The sequence below is a fragment of the Cupressus sempervirens genome, chromosome 2 (assembly GCF_028749045.1).
Source record: "Cupressus sempervirens isolate cs-2001-9-10 chromosome 2, ASM2874904v1, whole genome shotgun sequence".
NCBI lineage: Eukaryota > Viridiplantae > Streptophyta > Pinopsida > Cupressales > Cupressaceae > Cupressus > Cupressus sempervirens.
This window is the reverse complement of record NC_143119.1, coordinates 23,273,282-23,295,985: the sequence shown is the minus strand read 5'-3', so window position 1 is coordinate 23,295,985 and position 22,704 is coordinate 23,273,282. Positions and strand designations below refer to the sequence as shown.

At 34.8% G+C, this 22,704-nt stretch overlaps 1 protein-coding gene across 1 annotated transcript; it reads left to right on the top strand.

Annotated features, from left to right (window-relative positions):
* Nucleotides 1-8,107: 8,107 nt before the first annotated feature.
* LOC149570890 (RAN GTPase-activating protein 2-like) lies at nt 8,108-8,716 on the top strand. The gene has a single exon (XM_089815656.1). The coding sequence runs from the start codon at nt 8,108-8,110 to the stop codon at nt 8,714-8,716; it is 609 nt and encodes a 202-aa protein (XP_089671782.1).
* Nucleotides 8,717-22,704: the final 13,988 nt, after the last annotated feature.

Here is a 22,704-nt window from a genome sequence, read left to right as displayed (position 1 = left end):
TGGCTATGATAAGGATAAAATGGTTTGATAAGGCTATTATTTTCTTTCTATTGGTTTGATTAAACTCTAGAAATTGACATCTTACTACATAACTTACAAAATGATGAACTCTCTAGATTATGTTGTATCCAGAGGCATGTGATGAAATACAAACTAATTTTTTTAGGCTGTATAGTGAAGGCTGAAATGAAAATCATGGCATCCTATTCAGTGGTGTATAGAAGAGGCTGAACAACTTACATATTCACTGAAAACACGGTTAACAATATGTGCATGTGAAACAAAAAAGGGTATTTTGAAGATGTTACAGTATTTGTTTGTGTCTGCTAAAAGGTGAGAGGTGAAAGAGATCAATAAAGTGATTGCAGATGTATGTGTGTTGAAGGAGATTTGGAGAAAAATTGTGATGTGGAAAAGTGTACTTCACAGAAGAGTGTAGTCTATAGGTGTTATTCAAAAATTTATAATTTAGCCCCTGTGAAGGATACTGATCAGTTATGCAGTAGAAAATCAGAAGTCTGGAGAGGAATAAACTCCATCTTGTACTTAAATTATTTTTCATTCATTCTGTTATTGATATCACTAAGATACTATAATAACAATGACTAATGCTCTCTAATTTTTCTTAACAAATTTGAATTTAGGAAAGGCTTGTTGAGTAATTAGAAAAAGGGTTCAATTTGAAGTCGAAGTTGTTTACAATTTTGGTGTTGGAAACTATAATTGAATCAATCGTTATGTTGTCATTGATGTCTAATCTATAGGTGAGATAGTTTGCTATCTAATTTAAGTGTCATATAATCTAAGTATCATATCTATTTGATTGATAAAGAGGATTTGAGAAATTGCTCTTAACAACAGCATCTAGATGAAAGGTTGAGTTATGAAGAGGAAACTACAAATAGACATTTGATTAATTAGACTTTGACATGATAAATTGATTGTTTAAATCATGTTATAAATGAATAAGATAATAATGTTCAAGTACATAGGCCTGACCGAGGAACAATGTAAAAGACTAAGGAATTTTGAATTATATACCAAGTGGTGTTAATGTCAACCAAGCCACACTAAGTACTGAGTGAAAACTATGTTGATCGAGTATTAGTATCAACCCAATGATAGTATATGTGCCGAGTATGAAATTTTGTAGCAACTGAATAACCCAGTGATGTCTGAATGTCAGAACATAGTGTTGGTCGAGGAACAACATTTTAATAGTTTATGAGGAATCATAAATTTCAGCCAACTAAGTTGATTTCTTGGATTATGGAAAGTGTGTTGAAGAAGGATCAATAAATTGGATCATTTAATATCAGGAAAGGATTAAGTAAACGACCTAGGGATTGGATTCCAAGAGAAGTTTGTAGAAAAAATGGGAAAAACTAAATGGCGATCAAATTCATTGTATTTGATGAATCTAATCATAAACCCTAAGATCTACAGTGGTGTTTATCAAGGGTGAACTTTCTGTATGTGCAGGGAGTTTATATGAGTGTGAAGGAGTTCCAAAGAGTTGGAGCAGATGTTAATGTTATTGACTGGTGAATCTAAGTAGAAGGTTGAAATAAGTTGAGAAGAAGAGAATAGTTATTGCTTGAAGAGTTGCCAAGAAAATCAAAGATAACGATGACAATGCGAGCCTCTTAGTGAATCAACTCATGAACTTAACATAGATGTGTACATGCAAAGTGAGTTGTACTTAATAGATCAAAACCCTCTTGTTACTTTCTAATCATTGTAAATAGAATTTGAAATCCTTTAATCAAGGTTGTCATAAAAGTCATATTGACCTAATAGTTATTTATAAATCCTTTAACAAGGTGACATTCTAATGGAATGTTCTAAAGTCCTCTAACAATGCTACTTTTAATAGGGTGATTAAATCATTTAATAAGGTCACATTTAACAGTGTGTACTATAACCTTTAATAGGGTTGACTCCTAATAGGGATCACTTCAAAAGAGTGAAAATTAGTGACATGTTGGTGCTGGTTTTTCTTAAATTGGGTTTTCACATTAAATGCTAGTGTCAAACTTGTGTAGATGTTATTAAATGGTGTTTTACTTATTAATGTTTATATTTTGCAAGTCTATTATTTTAGAACAATGGACAATTAGTTGATATTGCTAATAGTTTACAGTAGAGACCAAGCAATGGAATGATGAGATTTGAAGTTGTTTAAGTGTTTGTTTATTCAACTGGTACATTTGGACTATGGATAATTGATTCACCCCCACCCCCCTATTAGTTATTATAAATACTCTAATATTTAGTGTGTAGAGATTGTGTGCTGAGTGTTCTGTTTCAACTAAAATATTATAACTTAAGAAATTCAATGTGAATGCTTTCACCAGTAAAACCAGAGAGCCAAAGCTTTAAGCTTTCAAACAAATTACTCAAATGCAACATACAAGGGAAGAGAAATGGATTCAAGTATGTTTTCTTGCCTTCTATTGAATCTTTGATTTAAACTATTACAAAATCTGGGAGCATTCGGCTTCAACAAGAAAACCCTAAAATAATCCTAACCTGGTAAAACTTCAAACAACTTTAATACTTCAAAAAAAATTTAAACCTGCAACTCTAATGGCTGCATACAATGGTGCCTAGAGCAATCACTGCTTCAACAGGATGAATCTAACAATGACAAACTTACAGAGTGAACAGGGGAAGCACATGCAATTGCAGGCACAAACTTCTTTCCTTCTTCCTTTTCTGCTCAGCTCTGCAACTTCTCTCTGATCTGCTTGATCTGCTTGAACTCACTGAATGAATGAATAAAAATTTTTACGCTTCATTTAATATTCCAACACTCCCCCTTTGTCCCAAGCCAAATAAACAAGGATCAGTGTTGATCCAAATCAATTACACCAAGACTCTCTCTTAGGTGTACAAAAGTTCCAATGCCTAATGGCTTGGTGAAAATGTCTGCTAGCTGTTGCTCAGACTTGCAAAATTCCATCTTGATATCCCCATTCTCCACCAACTCTCTGATGAAGTGATATATGATCTCTGTATGTTTGCTTCTCTCATGGAAGACTTGATTTTTGGACAATGCAATTGATGAGATGTTGTCACAATAAATTGTGGTTCCATCCTCTTGTCTTTCATTAAAATCTGTCAAGATCCTCCTTAACCAAATTGCTTGATATGCTGCTATGTATTCAGCCTCTACTATAGATTGAGCAACAATAGGTTTCTTCTTGGATGCCCATGAAATTGCACCCGATCCCATATGAAACATGTATCCGAAAGTGCTCTTCCTATCATCTATACTTCCAACCCAATCACTATCTGTGTAACCAACCAACTTCAAATCATCATTTGTAGTATACACAATCCCAAATCCCTTGGTACCTTTTGACATACCTTAGGATCCATTTTCCCGCCTGCTAATGGGAATCCTTTGGGGTTTCCATAAATTTGGAAATCAAATTTACTGCATGCATTAGGTCTGGCCGAGTTGTAGTCAAATACATTAAACTTCCAACCATACTCATGTATAGTGTTGGATCCACTCTCTTGCTAGAGTCTTCCTTGCTCAACTTCAAACCTATTTCTGTTGGTGTGGAGGCTGCTTTACTATTTTTCATTTTAAATCTCTCCAAGATCTGCCCTACATGTTTTTCTTGAGAGATGAATATGCCATCATGTATTTGTTTTACTTCTATGCCTAGAAAGTACTTTAAGAGACCTAGGTTTGTCATTTCAAATTCACTTTTCATAGCCTCTTTGAACTCACCAATTAGAGCCTTATTATTAACAGTAAAAATTAAATCATCTACATATAAGACAACAGTCAATATATTACCATTTTCTGCCTTGATGTAAAGAGTGGGCTCACCATTTCTTTTGCTAAAGCCATTGCTCATCAAATATGAGTCAATCCTACTGTACCATGCTCGTGGAGCTTGCTTGAGCCCATAAGGAGCTCTCTTCAATCTATAATCTTCATGTTCTTCACCTGCAACTTCATAACCAAGTGGCTGCTCTACATATACTTCTTCTTTCAATACACCATTAAGGAAGGTAGACTTCACATCCATTTGGTATACCTTCCATTTGTGTTCAGCTGCAATTGCTATGACAACAAGCATGGTTTCTATTCTTGCAATAGGGGCATATGTTTCATCATAGTCTCTTCCATATTGTTGTTTGAAGCCCTTGACTACCAACCTTGCCTTATGCCTATCAATCTTGCCTTCAACATTGCATTTGGTCTTATAGACCCATTTCACTCCAATCACATGCTTCTTTGGAGGCAATTCAGTTAGCTCCCATGTCTCATTTCTTTCTATAGCATATGTTTCCTCATCCATGGCATTACACCATTTCTTCTCTTTAATAGCTTCCTCAAAATATACTGGATCACTATGAGAAAATAATGCAAAATTAACACTCTCATCATAATCTTCATACCTTTCATCTTGGTATAACTCCCTAAGACTCTTAGTCTTTCTTGGTAATAGGAAAGAGAGTGTGGGATCAGAGTCTTCACTGTTGTTGCATTGTCGACTAGCTTGGTCTTCACTAGTACTCGGTACTGACACTCGGTCATGCCTAGAGGAGCTCGGCAGTGACTGAACCTACTTGCCTTTTCTTCTACTTACTCCTTCTTCTTGCTGTTCATCAGCATTCTCTTCACTCATAATTGGCACTTTACTAGAAGTGCTTAGTGATTCATTAATTCAACCATACCAAGACTGATTTTCAAGAAATCCCACATCTCTTGAAAGCATCATCTTGTTGTTCAATGGGTCATACAATCTGTATGCCTTTGATTCTAAGATGTACCCTGTGAAGATGCACTTCACACCTTTGTCATCCAATTTTTGCCCTTTTTCTTTAGGCACATGTGCATATGCAACACATCCAAACACCCTTAGGTGTTCAACTGTCCATCTTCCTTGTGACCATGCTTCCATTGGAATTCATTCACGGACTGTCTTTGTCTGACACCTATTAATTAGGTAAATTTCTATTTCCATAGCCTCTCCACAAAATTCAGTTGGGAGATATTTCTCTTTCATCATGCTCCTTGCCATTTCAACAACGGTCCTGTTCTTTCTTTTAGCCACTCCATTCTGCTGTGGTGTATAGCTAGCTATGAGCTCGTTCTTTATGCCATGTTTCCTGCAAAAATTTATAAAAGAATTGGAGGTATACTTCCATCCTCTATCTGATCTGAGGACCTTGATATATTGTCTATATTCTCTTTCAGAATGGGCTTTAAATTCTACAAATTTATCAAATACTTCAGATTTATTCTTTAAGAAATACACCCATGTCCTATGACTAAAATCATCTATGAATGTCATGAAATAAGTACTCCCCCCAATGGAAGTAACTTGCATAGGATCGACTAGGTCGGTATGCACTAACTCTAATGGATATCTAGCCCTCCTAGAATTTCTAGAATTAAAGAGAAGCCTATGTTGCTTACCCAAAATACAAGCCTCACACTTGTCACAAGAATTTCCTACATGTGGCAAACCATCTACCATTCTTTTATTTGACAGTAAATTTAAACCAGCATAGCTAAGATGACCATACCTGAGATGCCACAACTGTGAAGGGTCTTCAATCACACTCCTTAGAGTTGATTGTGTGTGAGGTGCAACACAAACTTGAGATGAGAAACATGTCTCTATCCTCAAGGAAAACATTCTGTTCTTTGTCATTTGAACTGCTGCAAGTAGGTTCTTGCTCCCATCCTTTTCATGAATGACACACGTGTCATTCTCCATCAGCACTTTGTATCCATTTTGAATGAGCTTACCAATGCTCATCAAATTTTGCTTCATACCAGGGGCAAAATACACATCTTGTATTTCTCTTTTCTCAACTTTCTTAGTGCGGACAATAATAAATCCTTTTCTCACAACTGGTAGGGTTCCATTGTTACCCATCTTAATCTCAAATTTGAAACTCTTGTCAATGAATGAAAACAAGGTTTCATTGCCACTCATGTGGTTGCTACATCCACTATCGAGGTACCAAACCTCAGGGCTTCCTTCTTCATCAATATTACACATGATGAAGGCAGTGTTTTCACTTCCCATATTCACGTCAGCCACATTTGCTTGTCCCGACTGATCTTTTTTCTTCTTCCAATATTCATTTGCATAATGCCCATATTTATGATAGTAGTAGCATTCTACATTACTCTTATTTGAGTTGTAGTTTTTCTTGCCTCCTCTTGAGGTATTTTGAGAGCTACTTGCTCCATCTGCTCTTCCTAAGCTTTCTGCTGCAACATTTCTTTGTCCTCCATCTCCTCAGCCTCTAGCTCTGGAGTTTTTGCCTAAGCCATTTCTTCCTCTCCCCCTTCCTCTTGGATTTGACTGAGCCTTGAATGCTTGCTCTTGGGAAGAAGAAGATGTGGATCTATTGATCCTATGCTCATGGGTTTGTAGTGTACCCATTAACTCATCCATTGTCAAAACAATGAGGTCTTTTGCCTCTTCTATGGTCATGACCAAATTGTCATATTTATGAGGTAAACTCCTCAATATATTTTCCACTATCCTCTGCTCTTGATAGTCTTATCCATTTGACTTCAGTTGGTTAATCACATTGGAGGTCCTTGAACTGAAGTCTACAACTAGTTCATTCTCCTTCATCTGAAGGTTCTCAAACTCCCTCCTTATATTTTGTAGCTTTACAGTACGGACTTTATCAGTCCCCTTGAAGTTTGTCTCAAGGATATCCCATGCTTTCTTTGCATAATTTGCTGCTACAATCTTTGGAAATATTGTCTCTGTCAATGCTGCTTCAATAAGACTTAATGCCTTAGCATCCTTCCTCCTTGACTCTTTCAAATGAGTCTTCTGTGCATTTGTTAGGGCAACATACTGAGTTGGATCAGTCACATCATTGAATTCATTGACCACAAACTCCCACAAATCATTTGCAACCATAATGGTTTTCATATTCTTTGCCCATGTATCATAATTTTTCCCATTGAAGGGTGGTGGTTGCTGCCATATCTTTCCTGCATCTCCTGCCATGTCAAATATCCCAAGAAAACAAATTCCCTAACTCACTATGGATGTGGGGCCTCAAACCTCTGATACCATGTGAGAAATATATTAAAAAATTTAATTTAATACTCACAACCCTAAACCTAAAATCTTTTCTTGGCACTTGAAAACTGCTCGGCACATGAAGGTGCCGAGTGCCAATTTTTCCTGGCACTTTCTCGGCACTTGAAGGTGCCGAATCACAAATTTCTTAGCACTTGATGGTGCCGAGTGACAGGCAACAGGTGCCGAGTAAGCTCGGCAAACAAACGAGAAATCTCAAGACTAATGGATGTCGAGTGAGCTCGACTCATAAAGGAAATGCTCGGCACTTGAAGAGCTCGGCAGACAAAAATGCGATAGGTGCCAAGTGTTCTATTTCAACTGAAATATTACAACTTAAGAAATTCAATGTGAATGCTTTCACCAGTAAAACCAAAGAGCCAAAGCTTTAAGCTTTCAAAAAAATTACTCAAATGCAACATACAAGGGAAGAGAAATGGATTCAAGTATGCCTATTTGCCTTCTATTGAATCTTTGATTTAAACTATTACAAAATCTGGGAGTATTCGGCTTCAACCAAAAAACCCTAAAATAATCCTAAACTGGTAAAACTTTTAACAACTTTAATACTTCAAAAAACCTTTCAACTTGTAACTCTAATGGCTACATACAATGGTGCTTGGAGCAATCACTGCTTCAACAGGATGAATCTAACAATGACAAACTGACAGAGTGAACAGGGGAAGCACGTGCAACTGCAGGCACAAACTTCTTTCCTTCTTCCTTCTTTTCTCAGCTCTGTAACTTCTCTCTGATCCACTTGATCTGCTTGAACTCACTGAATGAATGAATAAACATTTCTTTTTGTCACATTCCATTTCCCCCCCTCTTTTCTGATTTCAAAAGATCTCACCAACCATATTTATGTTTCTATTTGTTCTGGGCATCAGAGGTGGTAGGTGAACGTTTGGCTCAAGGGACAAACGTATGCTTCATTTAATATACCAACAAATTTCTCAGAAAACAAAAAATGGGTTCCTCTGGAGGATATCTAGTTCTCACTAAACAACAATCTTGGCATGTGGGATGGTTCAGATGTAGTACTATCTTTCAGGGAAGGTAGCATTTTAGCAATGTTCAATATACAATCTAACAGGTGCAGACTTGCTCTGAGACAAGTCATCTCTGGATATCTATGTCTCACAAAAGTTGAAATAGCAGATATGAAACTTGAGGATGAAAGGGTGATTTTTATTGCCCACTGCCTCAAGAATACAACTCCATATCTAAGTGTTCTTAGTGTTGGAGGAAATGATATCACTCCAAAAGCAGCTCCAGCTTTAGCAGAATGCCTTGCTGCAAAGAAGTTGCTGACCAAGTGTTCCGCACAAGACAATAAACTTGAGGATGATGGATCACTTATTATATGCAAAGCCATTTTGGAAGGTCATGAGCAGCTCGAAGTACTTGATTTGAGTGTAAATTGTATGACTGGAATTGGGGCTAAGGCCGCTACAGAAGCTGTTGCAAATAAGCCCAATTTTAGTTGTCTTGATATTTTTGAGAATTTTATTACTAAAGAAGAAATTTTGGCCGTGAAAAATGTGCTGAGAAGTGGTAACAAGGATGAGTATGTACTTGCGTATCTTTATAAATATAAAGATGTTGGTGCCAAGCGATATGAATGAAGAGAAGAGGGTCTCACTTACAGAGACACTGAGTCGGAGGTGAGATTTTAGAAACCATAAGTGGCATATTGTATGAAGATATTCATATACATTTCCATTAAGGTGTTATTTAGTTGTAGGAACCATAGGTAATCTCTACTTAACTTCCCAAAGTTACAAGCTTAAATCCTTAATCATAAATATTCCTAGTTTCCATATTTAGTTTGTTTCATTCATTTTAAAATATGTTTCATTTTAATATCTTCTGTAATGATGATGGTTTGTGAGTAAGCAATGAAGAAGATCAGATTTGGCTACTTTGATCTATTAATTTGTCTAGAGATCTATCTGATTGTGACATACATGTTAATTTTGGAGAATTTGATGGTTTATAAATTTTCTTATGCTCCATGTAACGAGGAATTGTTTTTTGTGTATCTTGACAAATTGAGAGTAATTACTTAAATGCAGTTTAGTGGTTATAGCTTTTAGAATTTCTGTGTATGTCTTCAAATGATAGTTTTAATGTATTCTAATGAGAGACCCAGGTGCTTCATAATCAATTTTAGCAATATGAGTTGCTATCCAAATAATGGTTGTTACTTGCTTTGAATTTGAGGGAAGTTTACTTGCATAATCAGAATCCTTTATTTGTTGGGTTCTTGCCTTGTTTTACATTAAATTCTGATAGATTCATTGATAAGGGTCTATTTAGTTCGTGGAATTTAAAAAATCCGGATTTCTACAAACTTTGGTTTAGCCAAATCAAGGTTTTCCAAATATTCATTCTGGTTTTTTGGATTTTATTTAAACTGTTTGTTCGGAAGATGCGTGTGAAGACACATTTTTATTCATAAGCTTGGAGTCGAAAGAAATTTTCAAAAAGTAGTCCAATCTATTGTTTTACACTCTTAAAAAAACATAACCACGTTTTCATTTTCAATTCCTACTTGCTAGTAGGAAGTTGGAAAACCTAGTTTTGAGGCAAAATTGGAAGTCTGGTATGCTAATTCGATTTTGTCAATTTTGAAACAAACGCGAAAATTTTCAAATCTAGATTTTGAAAAAGCCAATTCTGTCATCTTCCAGAATCCAAATGAACCCTGAGAATTTGAAACAACTACCTTGTTTGCAATAAGTTCCATACAGACTGCCATAGTGTCCACATGAATTAAAGTTTTAAATGATAAACAATAAATTGACTGAAGGCATTGATAATGTTTTTATCAGAAGGCATAAATGAAATATGTCAATATTATGAAAAATTTAAGTAAATCGACTGTTAATTGAATGGATAGTTATGAGTAGCCATTAGTTACAAACAGACACTAATCTTTCATAGAATTGTGTTTCTATGGGTTGGGGATCACAAATGTAGGTTTTGGTGTTTCTAGTAGATTAGTACCTACATAAATTGTAAAAGAAGATAATAATATTGTGATATCAAAACAACACTTAGCCTTTGTTAATAATTCTCATCAAATTGTGAATCTCAATTTGATCAAGGACTTAGATTACTCATTCTAGATAGATGAAATTTAGCAAGTACATGAGAATTCCATTTGAGAAAAATCCAATAGTTTCACTAAGTATTGGACCGTAGCTTGAAAAATGGATCATAATCTCTCTCATGAGTCACCTTTGCACCTAGAAGTTGAATTAACTCTAGAGTTGTTCAACCTCTACATTTCATCAACCTTGGGACTTCAAAAAGCATTGCCAATTTTTTTACTAAACCAACTAGCTACTCTACTGTCAAGAAAAAGAGAGGATTCTCATTCACAATAGAAAGATGGCGTGAAAAGATCACAATAGAATGCTTAACTATTTTATCCTTTTCCTACAAGACAAATGGTACACATTAATTCTTTCTCCACCATTGGGTAAACAATATGCCTGGCATACCAACTAGTTCCTCTTATAAGCATATATATATTGAATTAAATTTAAGCTTATAAACTTGCATGTTACTTTATGTTGTTTCTTGCCTATGGGTTGAGGACATGTCTCTAGTGTTGTGATGAGGTAAAATAAGTATTATTATTGGGAAATACCATAAATAAATCCTTCAGTGTTGCGATGAGGTAAAATGAGTATTATTTGTAAGGAAGCAAAGGTGCACGAAATTGCTTCCTACACTAATCTTTAAGAGGATGATTATGAAAATACAACTAACTATTGCAGAGATCTCAAGAAATGCATAATAACATAATCAAAATAACAATGAACTCATAACACAATGATTACCATGGGGAAACCCTTCCAGGAGAAAAACCCCACCCTCCAAAACCTGCACAATATATTATCAAATCTAGAAGATTACAATACACTTGTAATGCAAGTTCTTACAGTAGCACATCACCACAACTCAAACTCGGACTTGGACATAGAATCCTTCTAGCACCTATCTTGCAAACTGAACTCGATGATTCAAACACCTCCCCAAGCTCTCCTTTTATAGTGATTTGCCACTTGGAAACCATATGCAGTTTTACAAAACCATGAGTCCAAGCCATGAGCTACCTAGCCCACATTTAATATTGAGCACTTAATTTATTTTCCCCAATATTAAATAATTACATAAAATACTAATTCATACACCTTTTTGCAACTCATAGACATATGGAAAACTACTACAAACAAATTTTAGAATTTTCTAAAGATTTCTAGAGTTTTTCGACTACAATTTTCTAGAGTTTTTCAAAAAAAGAACTTGCAAGGTTGAGACAAAAATCTCAACATTCTCCCATTTTTCAAACACCTTACAAGAGTTAGGGAATCCAAAGTGTCATGGATTTAATTGCTAGGGAATAAGAGGCCCATAAACTCCGAACACCATCTGAACTTCTCTATGTTCATGGGCTTAGTTAACTCATCAGCAACATTGACCAAAGTTTGTGCCTTTTCCAACTTCACCTTACCATCCTCAACCATATATCTCACAAAATGATATTGTACATCAATGTGCTTAGTCCTGGCATGAAATGTTGGGTTCCTCACTAGGCAAATTGCACTTTGACTGTCACTATAAATTGTCATTGTACCTTGTTTGAATTCGATATCTAAACATAGTCTCTTGAGCCAAATAGCTTTCTTGCAGGCATGAGTAGCTTCCATATACTTTGCCTTTGCAGTGGACAAAGCAACCACAGCTCGTCATTTTCTCATCTAACTAATTGCACCACCAAATAATATAAATAGATATGTACTGGTGGATCTTCTTTTATCAACATCACCGACCTAGTCTGAATCCACATAGCCTCAAATATCCAAGGAATGCTCATTTCCTGTTCCATGAAAACATATAAAGTACTCTGAGGTACCTCACAAGTATCTGAAAACTCTTTTTACTGCATCTCAATGTGCTCTTCATGGATTAGATATATAACGGGAAAGTACTCCCACTGCTTGGGAAATGTCTGGTCTTGTACAAACCATAGCATACATTAAAATTCCAACAACACTCTGATATAGTACTTGACTGATCTCTTCCATCTCCAATGGGGATGTAGGACACTGTGAGCTAGAATGTTTTTTTCCCATAATAATAGGAACACTCAATGGTCTGGAATCCAACATATTGAATCTTCTCAGAATAGTACCAACATACTTATTTTTTCCTAGCCAAAGCTTTCTATTTTTCCTATCTCTTATAATCTCCATTCCAAGAATGTACCTTGCTACACCAAGATCTTTCACTTCAAACTTTGCTCAAACTTGAGATTTTAATTCTGCAATCAAACCTTTTCCTTTGCCATTAAACAACATATCATCAACATATAAGGCAATAACCAGCAAACTATCACCATTAGATTTGTAATATATATAGTGATTAGGATTGAATCATACAAATCCCAAACTCAATACATATGTATCAAACTTTTGGTACCACATCCTAGGACTTTGTTTTAGACCATACAAGGATTTCTTCAATTTACAGACCAAATGACTTGTACCTTTCACCACAAAATGTTCTGACTATGTCATATAAATTTCTTCCTCCAAATCTCCATGAAGGAAAGCTGTCTTCACATCCATCTGCTCAACTTCTAGATCATAAGCTGTTGCAATAGAGAGTAAAAATCAAATGGATGTCATTTTTGCTACAGGAGAAAAAAATTTCACCATAGTCAATTCCTGCAACTTGGGAGTAACCTTTTGCAACCAAATGTGCCTTATATTTCTCAATGCTTCCATCTAAACCCATCTTTCTTTTGAACACCCATTTATAACCAATAGGTTTATGTCCTTCAAGCAATGCTACAAGGTCTCATGTGTCATTTCTCTTAAGAGTTTCCATCTCTTCTTCCATGGCTATCTTCCAGGACTTTGAATCATTCATACCAAGAGCCTCTTCTACAGATTTTGGTTCATCAATATTAGCATTCAGAGAAAATATACACCTCCAATCATCAGGAGAATATCCATACCTTTATGGCGCTTTCCTCTATCAACTAGACCTTGAACAAGATCTAGTTGAGGTTCAAGTTTAAGTTCATGATCAAGTTCTCCCTCTTCCTTTGATGATTTACAACTAGTAGAACTCTCTTCAACAACTTGTCTTTCTAAAGGCCTCGATTCAACTTTCTCAAGTGTAGCAGGAAGTTGAATCACATCTTTCTTTCTTTTTATCTGTTATGGTTGTATTGTAACAAAAGAAGGCTCAATTTCTCTAAGAATAACACTTCTGAAGTAAAATACCTTATGTGGAATAGGATCCCAAAGCTTGTATCCTTTCACACCATAACTATATCCGATAAAGATACATTTGACAACTTTGTTGTCCAATTTTGTCTACTTCTCCTTTGGCACATGAGTATATGCTTCAATCCCAAAAACTCTTAGGTGTCTAAATGAAGACTTGTGGCCCGTCCATGCTTCTATTAGTGTCTTATCAACTGGAGTTGATGTAGGAGACTTGTTTATTAGGTAGCAGGCAATGGCTATAGCTTTGGCCCAAAACTTTTGTTCTAGTCCGGCTCCACTCAGCATACTCCTAGCCTTCTCCATCAAGGTCATGTTCATTCTTTCTAAAACTCCATTCTATTGTAGAGAATACGAAGTTGTCTTTTTTCTTTTAATACTACAATCTTTACAAAATGTGTCAAAATCATTACAGCAATATTCACTGCCATTATCAATTCTCAAATGCTTTATCTTATTTCTAGTCTACAACTCAACCATTGCTTTAAATTATTTGAAATGACTGAAAACCTTAGATTTTCTTCTAAGAAAGTAAACCCATATATTTCTACTTAAATCATCAATGAAAGAAACATAATAAATTGATCTACCAATAGAAGGAACATCAACTGGACCAAATATATCCAAATGGATTAGATCCAACTTACATGAGGACTTATGAGAACTTGAGTAAAACTAAACGTGGTTTCTTTTACCATAGATACAATGCTCACAAAAATAAAAATCAAGATTGTATTTGTTCAACCCATCAAAAAGGTTTTTGTTCTTTAAGGTTCGTAGACCTTTCTCACCCATGGTAGACATGGCAATGAGATCTTGAAGTGTATTTTGAGAAGTGCAAAAAGCTATTATTTGGGATTCTCGTGTAAGGTTTCCCCTACTTTATGTACTTTCTCCTTTTCCTAATCATAAATTGTACAAGTTTTTTTGCTTCTCACCATGGCTATCTATGAGCCCTTTTGAAGTTGGAGGCTAAAACTTTCATTGTTGCAAGCAATTATCTCCATAGTGAGGGCCATTATGTCCAAATTAGTATTCAAAAGAATTATTTGTATTCCTCTCTTTCTAGAGGGAGAAGGGATTATGTCCAAATTATCTATTCAGAGAATTCTTTTTATTCCTCTCTTTATAGAGGGAGAAGGGGAGTTCAACTTCTCTCGTCAATGTTTATGTTCCCATAATCTAGATATTAAATTTTAGCAAGGTAATCATATTTGTACAGTGTTGGGGAAGTAGACAAGACTTTAAGACTGGCTATTTATAAATTTAATGATTTTTCTTTAAAATTATAAAATAAATATTTTTATTAATATCTACCAAATTATATAATAATAATATGTTGAAATGTACTTGAAAATGAAAACTGAAACCTAATATTTGGCTTAAACATGTGATTGTGAAAGCAAAGTAAAATATGTGTTTGTATCTTGTTCTTTATGCTATCCATGTTTGGAGTTTGGGTGGTCCTAGAGTGTTGACCAGTTAGGATGTCTACCAGAGGCTTGGGAATTATGCGAATGTGATGGCATGTTGATGTTATTTGGTCTCGATTCTTTTAAAACCCAACCATGGTAATGTGATGGCATGCTCTATGAGATGTTTGTATTTACTGATTGTTATTGCTTTCCAGTATTCTTGTGTGAAGTTGAGGTGTATGTATTTGAGACACTTGACTAAACCATTGTTGAGTTATTGATCAGTTATCTAGTTAGGATGTCTACCAGAGGCTTGGGAGTTATGCGAATGTGATGGCATGTTGATGTTATTTGGTCTCCATTCTTTTAAAACACAACCATGGTAATGTGATGGCATGCTCTGTGAGATGTTTGTATTTATTGATTGTTATTGCTTTCTAGTCTTCTTGTGTAAAGCTGAGGTGTATGTATTTGAGACACTTGACTTAACCATTGTTGAGTCATCGATCAGTTATCCTTGGACTACTTTCTAGTCGCAAATGCAAGATCAACAAAAAGTAGTTATTGGAGGTGATTTTAATGCTTTATTAGCTCATTCAAAAAAAATTGGTGGTATTATACCGCCCCCTAAAATGCTATAAGATTTTAATGCATTTGTAGATAATAAAAATCTAATGGATGTTCATCCTAATAATCGATTATTTACCTAGACTAACAAGAGGTCTGGATTTTCCAATATTGTTGCTCATCTTGATAGATTTTTCTTATCTAAAGATTGGAAGTTGATTTGCTCAGATATTTCTTCACAAATCCTTACCTTGCCAGGATCTGATCATTTTCCTATTTCGTTAATTCTCAATTGTAATAACAAATGTTCTGACCAACACTTTCATTCTTCTTTCAAATTTGAAAACATGTGGCTTAGGAATCCAAAATTTTTACACAATATTCATCAATGGTGAAATGAAGTTCCAATGGAAGGACGAAAAATGCATCAGTTTGCAATGAAATTGAAATATATCAAGTCTCAAATTCGCATTTGGAATAAAAAAGTTTTCAAAAATGTGTTCCAACAAAAGGTTATAGTCAAAGATCAGCTAGAAGAAGTATATAATCAAATCATCCAAAAGGGCATGAATGAAGAAACATACTCTTCTCAAAAGAATTTGCAAGAACAATGGGAGGAACTGTGTTCTAGAGAAGAGATGTATTGGAGACAAAAATCCTGAGAATTATGGCTTCAGGATGGGGATAGAAATACTAAGTTTTTCCACAATTTAACCAAGCAAAAAAGAACTAACAGTACAATTTTTCATATCAAAGATGCCTTTAGTAACCTTCTGTCTAATGAAAATCTTATCCGAAATGAAGGTGTCAAATTCTTTAAGAATCTTCTTGCACCTGATGTCTTGCCTTCTCCTACTACATCACAAGTTGAAGAACTCCTTGACTCCATTCCACAAGTGTTAACAAAACAAGATAATGATATTCTGATGGCTCCCTTTACCATTCAAGAAATATTTAAAGTTGTCTTTTCTTTTCCACCTGACAAAGCTCTTGGGTTGGATGGTTTTACTGCATTGTTCTACCAAAGTTGCTAGAATATAATTGCATGAGATTTATTAGCGGCTATGGAAGAATCTAGACGATCTAAAACGATGCTAAATATTTTAACATTACCAATATTTCCATCATTCCAAAAGTGAGGGATCCCCAAACTTTTGCAGATTTTAGGCCAATCTCCTTATGCAATTTATCCTATAAGATTATTGCTAAAGCTATATATCTTAGGATTGAACATCTTATTCCATGTATTATTTCCCTTCCCTAGAGTAAGGTGGATTCATCCCGAGAAGGGAAACTATGGAAGGTGCTCTTGTGGCTCATGAAGTTCTCCATTGTATTAATTTAAATAAGACTTCAAATTTTGTTATCAAACTGGATATGATGAAAGCCTATGATAGATTTTGTTGGAAATTCTTGTTGCAAGTACTTGCTAAAATGGGTTTTTCAAAAGGTTACTACAAATGGATTAAGGCTTGTATTTCGGGGGCTTGGTTTTCATTGGTCATTAATGGGAAGCTTGAGGATTATTTTCCTTCCACACATGGGATCTGACAAGGGGATCCTTTATCTCCAGTGTTGTTTATCATTATGGCTGAAGCTTTTAGTAGAGCCATCTCACATCAACATTTGTTAACTAAACGGAAAGGAGCTCTCATTTCAGGTACAAACATATCTATCACACACTCTCTTTTTGCGGATGATACTCTCCTGTTTGGTTTGTCAAATGTTCACAAAGCTTGCCATATTCTTTATACTCTTGATCTTTACTCAGTAGTGTCTGGTCAGATTATCAATCTCAGGAATCCAAGATCTATTTTTTCAACACTGTCAAAAAGGTTTCCGATAAAATTAAACAAATCTTGGGTTTTTCAAAAGACTTCTTACCCTTAATCTATTTGGGCATTCCTTTCTTCATGGGTTCAAATAAATCTTTGTATTGGTCTTCAGTTGTTCAGCGTATTCAGAGTCGAATTGCATCTTGGAAAGTTAGATGGTTGTCACTGGCGAGAAGAATTTTGTTGATCAAATCAGTTTTAGCTGCAATCCCTAACTATTTTATTGCTATCCTTAAGATCGCACCCAAAGTATTGGCTACAATTCATAAATTGATCAAAGGTTTCCTATGGTCGGGTAATATGGATGAGTCCCGAAAGATTCCACTCATCTCTTTGCAAGATATGTCACACACTCCTAATTTTGGAGGGGCAAGAGTCCATGATCTTTCCTATAGAAATTAAGCATTTGGTGTGAAATTGATTTGGCACATGTTTTCTAAGTCTCAGTCCATGTGGTGCAAAATTATGCAGCAAAAATATCTAGATAACAATGATGCTTCTAGAATCTTAACGATTTCTAATCCTCCAAAAGGCTTGGTTATTTGGGACTTCATGATAGCTTCACGCAAAATCATAGTTGATTATATTTCATGGGAAGTCAATAATGAACTAAGTATTAATTTTTGGAATGATTCCTAGAATGGTCAAATTCCCCTATCTAAGAGTGGGATTTCTTTGAACATTATTCAAGTTGCTGAAACCCATTGGGGGACCCAATTGAATCAATATGTGGAATATGTTTCTAAATTTTCAAAGAAAATAGTTTGGAAAGATCCAAATATTCCACCTCTTTCATCCCAGGAAATTAATCAATTTCAATATTTACTGAGTTCAAGGCAAGTCTACTTCTCTGAGGTCCAAGATCGGATTTTTTGGGCTCTAGCTAAGGATGGTAGTTATTTAGTGAAAGAGGGGTACAAAATTTTGTAGTAGAATGGTTTGAATAAATCTACTTCCAGAGCTTTTTCATTTTGTTGGAATCCGGTAGTTCTTCCTAAAGCAGGTTGTTTCTCATCGCTGGTGCTAAAACACAGGATTTTAACTAGTGGCAGATTGAATAGACTACAACTTGCTTCACCATTTAAATGTGTTCTTTGTGGGGAACATGATGAAACTATGGATCATTTGTTCGTTACATGTTCATTTTCTTACTAATGCTGGTGCTTTATTTTGAGTAAGCTTAAGTATTGTACTCCCTTGCCAAATAATCTCTAAGATCTCTTTCAAGCCTAGCTAGTTCTCTACCAAAAATCATTGTTTGCAAACCTCTGGAAATGTATCCTAGCTTTGGTAGTTTGGGCTATTTGGTGGGAAAGAAATAAGCGCATTTTCAGAAAGGAATTCCTTCCATTAGAAATTGTTTTGAATGGTATTGAAAGATCTATCTCGGAAGTGACTAATTCCAGCTTGAAAATGATTAAATTTAATTTGATTGTGACCCACTGGGATTCTCAAATTGTCCAAGAATGGCCATTATTATTTATTCCTATTGGGTGGAAAATAAACTTCCTTCACCAGCACATATCTTACCATGGAAGAATATTTGGAGACCCCCATCATTTGGTCTTTGGAAACTGAATTTTGATGGAGGCTCTAGAGGAAATCCAAGTCCTTCAGGTTTAGGGGCATGTATTAGAAATTCTTCTGGAGAGGTTGTAGCAATCATAGTATCCCCTTTGCCTATTGACACAAATAAAATTGCTGAGGCTCACGCCTTGTTGGCTGGGCTTTTATTAGCTAAGGCAGGCTGTTTCAATAGGCTACATATAGAAGGGGACTGATAAGTTATTATTGATGCTTGTATACATAGGTGTATCATTTCTTGGAAACTCAAATATGTATTGAATCAAATTTGGAGACTCCTTGATGAATGTTCAGATGTTTGCATTTCGCATATTTATTGAGAAGGGAATAAAGTTAGATTTTTTATCAAATTTAGGTTGTGATGGGGTTAATGTTTCTACTTTTCACTCTGTACCTTTTATTGAGCAATATAAGGCTTTAAAAAAGCTTATTCATGATGATATGGAAGCCTCTACTAGTAGTAATTTTTAAAGTGTCGAGCTCAGCAGGTAAAATTTGAATGTTGAGGGAAATTCCAAGTGCCGAATTGAGCTAGTTTATTAAGATGTCAAGAAAAATTTCTTTGGTGACGAGCTATTCAGGCACCAGGTACTGAATTCTTTAGGTGCTGAGTGTTTCAAAATTGTCGAGTTAATAGGAGATTTTCAGGTGCCAAGTAGGCATAAAGGTAATCGGTGCTGAGTCACTCTTCTTAGTTCTGAGTGCCGAGTAACTAAGCCTTAAGTCAGATGCAAGTCTCATCACTTATTATTGATGTTGAGGTAAATTCCAAGTGCCGAGTTGAGCCAGTTTATTAAGATGTCGAACAAAATTTCTTTGGTGCCAAGTTATTCAGGCAGGAGGTATTGAGTTCTTTAGGTGCCGAGTGTTTCAGAATTGACAAGTTAATAGGAGATTTTTAGGTGCCGAGTAGGCTTAAAGGTAATCGATTCTGAGTTACTTTTCTTAGTACTAAGTGCCAAGTAACTGAGTCTTAAATCAGATGTCAAGTTATTTAAGGTGCCGAATTGATTAGGTGTCGAATTCTATAGTAGAAAGGAGTGCCCAAGTTAGTAAGGTTGGTCAAGTGCTGAGTTGAATAAGTTATTCTCTGGTGCCGAGTAAACAGAGGAGGTTGTCAGGTGCCGAGTTACCCTGTCATCTAAAAGTGAATATAATGCCACATATTTTTCTTAAGTGCATTTATAATGACACGACTTCTAAAGTACAATTTGTATGCTCCAAATCTTTTATTCCCTGATGATATTCAATTTTGAAGTCCTATTTTTTGATTGCCTCATGCGAATAAATCTGAGTTATTAAGGAGTATCATCTTTAGTGCCATTTCCAGGCATGATAAGGACAAAAATGGTAATAGTCTACATGGAAAATGACAAGTTGCACTATGATTATTTATTGAAGTTGCCTATATGTATCTTTCATTGAACACTTTCGCAAACATCCTGCAAATGCTTAATTAGGAAAATTTATTTTGTGAGCTGAGATTGTGCTTCAAGATGAATTGTGGGTGGGATATTACTTTGGCTTACAAAATGTGTCATAAACAACATCGTATCTTCATGCCAAAAAAATTCTGTATTTGGTTGCCACCGACATTAGAGGAAACTATGTTACCCAGTCATGTTTTAGATGAGGTGATGAACCAAATGTTCATAATGCATTCACAAATGACCACAACAACTATCTGGCATATCATTGGTGAAGAGCTTCTCTGTCCATCAACACATGTTTTTTCTATCCTTCTCAGGTCATATCCATATTTCTATCCAATGCCATGAATTTTTTGCAATCTCTAGATAGGCTTCAAGACTTGGCCCGAGAGGTAATCCTGCCACATTTCCTAGTGGATAATAAATTGACTATGGCTATGCAAAAGTATGATTTGTGGAATGGTATGGCTTTAGTTGGTGGTTTGTTTTCACATTCTCAACTTCTGCGAAAACATGAATTTTATGTTGTTTTTGAGGCTATGAAGAAATCTATATATACTTGTTGTTTAATTTATCTGAAACATACTCTGCCATCTGATCCAAGATTGATGGGTGTGCAATTGGTGGAAAGAATTAAGCTAGTGGGCCTGGCCATGATTGAATTGCAAAAGGATTCTAATGTTTCAAAATCCATACAGCCGAATGCATCTTCAGTAAATCTACAACCAATTGAACAAAGTTTCTGGGATTCAATTGGTGCGATTAATTCTGATTGGCTTGTAGATAGTTCAAAATTTTGATTTGGCTTGGGAATTCTTTTTGATGGACTTGGATTTTCTGGTCGTGGTCTGGTATCTATTTGGGCAAGATTGAAAGGTAGTGTTTCTAAAGGTCCCTTTCAAGATATGTCATTATCAACTGGTGTTATCTTTTGTATGTTGCAACTCCATGTCTAAGTACTTCATGCCAAAGCTATTGTATCTGAATTTTGTAGAAGCTTAGATTTGGTTATCTTCAAGGGTATACTGTTAGGTGATAACCCTTTGTAATTGCTTGCTCATAATATCTAAATATATGTAAACATTAGGGATGATGCTGGGTTTTCTTCATTGATTCTTTCCCAGTTGACCTCGTTGAATCAGATTAATAAATATTATAGTGGCTAGCCACTTTTGCTTTAAAAAAAAAAAAAAAGTATTGTGAATATTTATTGAAACAAACATATTTTTTTTTCTATTGCGATGAAGGGTGCTCCCCTTAATACCACAACAAACAACAGAAAGAAAGAACAACAAAAATTGAGAGAACAAAATATGAGTTTCTTATTATCGCAAATGAAGAATTACAGAATTACAATATGCAAACCCACATGAGCACCTTCCTTACAATAGTTTGCAAGATAGAGCTTTGACCCCAGAACTGCCTTAGACAACTATAAGCCTTCCTTATAAAGGCACTTTTTGCCACCTCGGAAGGCTTTAAACACTAAGCCCTAACCCTTGAGGCCAAAAAACCTCATATTTTATTATTTTATCACACTTTATTACATAAGATCGACTTAATACAAGCTACAAATTCTATTTTCAGATGAGTCCACTTTTGGAGACCATAACTAGCACTAATATAAAATTAGATAAAAATATTAAATATAATAATCAATTATATATGAGATTCATTTAATGATATAACTACAATTTTAATGATCATACTAAAAAATATTCAATTAAAAATATTAAACTACATTGTTTAAAATTACATATATAGTATGATAGTCAAAAGTATTTTACATTAACTTAAAATATAGGTTAGAAATATAAATTAAAGTAATATAATAAATCATACCAAAAAAAATCAATTAGGTGTTAATTCAAAATAAAAGTTAAATTAATATAATAATAATGAATAATTAATTTTATAATAATATTTAATGATACTTTAAATTCTAAATAATAAAAATTTAAATATTTATAAACTAATAAAAATTGTGATAATATTATCACAATTTTTTTGCATCAAATTCATTGACCTTTGTTTTATGTATAGTAATTCACATAAACCTATTTTTCATGAAAATAGATGAAATACTGCACTCGTATATCTAAATGACCAATAAATAAATTTTACCCGAAACTCCATAATAGACAATATTACAGTTTTACGTAATCTATTACTGAATTTTTTTAATCTATTACCTATTAAAATAATAAAATATCATTTAAATTTATGAAATGTATGCGCGCGTCCATTGGTCGGCTTTGAAACTTTGGAATTCTTCATTTAAGTACTCTGGTGGAAGCGATAGTATATATACAGATATTTGGTGTCGATGATCTTATTTTCGGTTGATCTCCATAAGAACAGAAGATGTCACTCAATTTGTGAATAGGCAGGGAAGAACTTTTTGAGTTTGATTGCACGTTTGAGACAGATCACAGAAACATTGCACTCTTGCTTTGACAGAGGTCATGGGATCG

What these genes read in the sequence shown, in the direction of transcription:
- LOC149570890 (XM_089815656.1), top strand. Translation starts at nt 8,108, where the DNA reads ATGTGGGATGGTTCAGATGTAGTACTATCTTTCAGGGAAGGTAGCATT.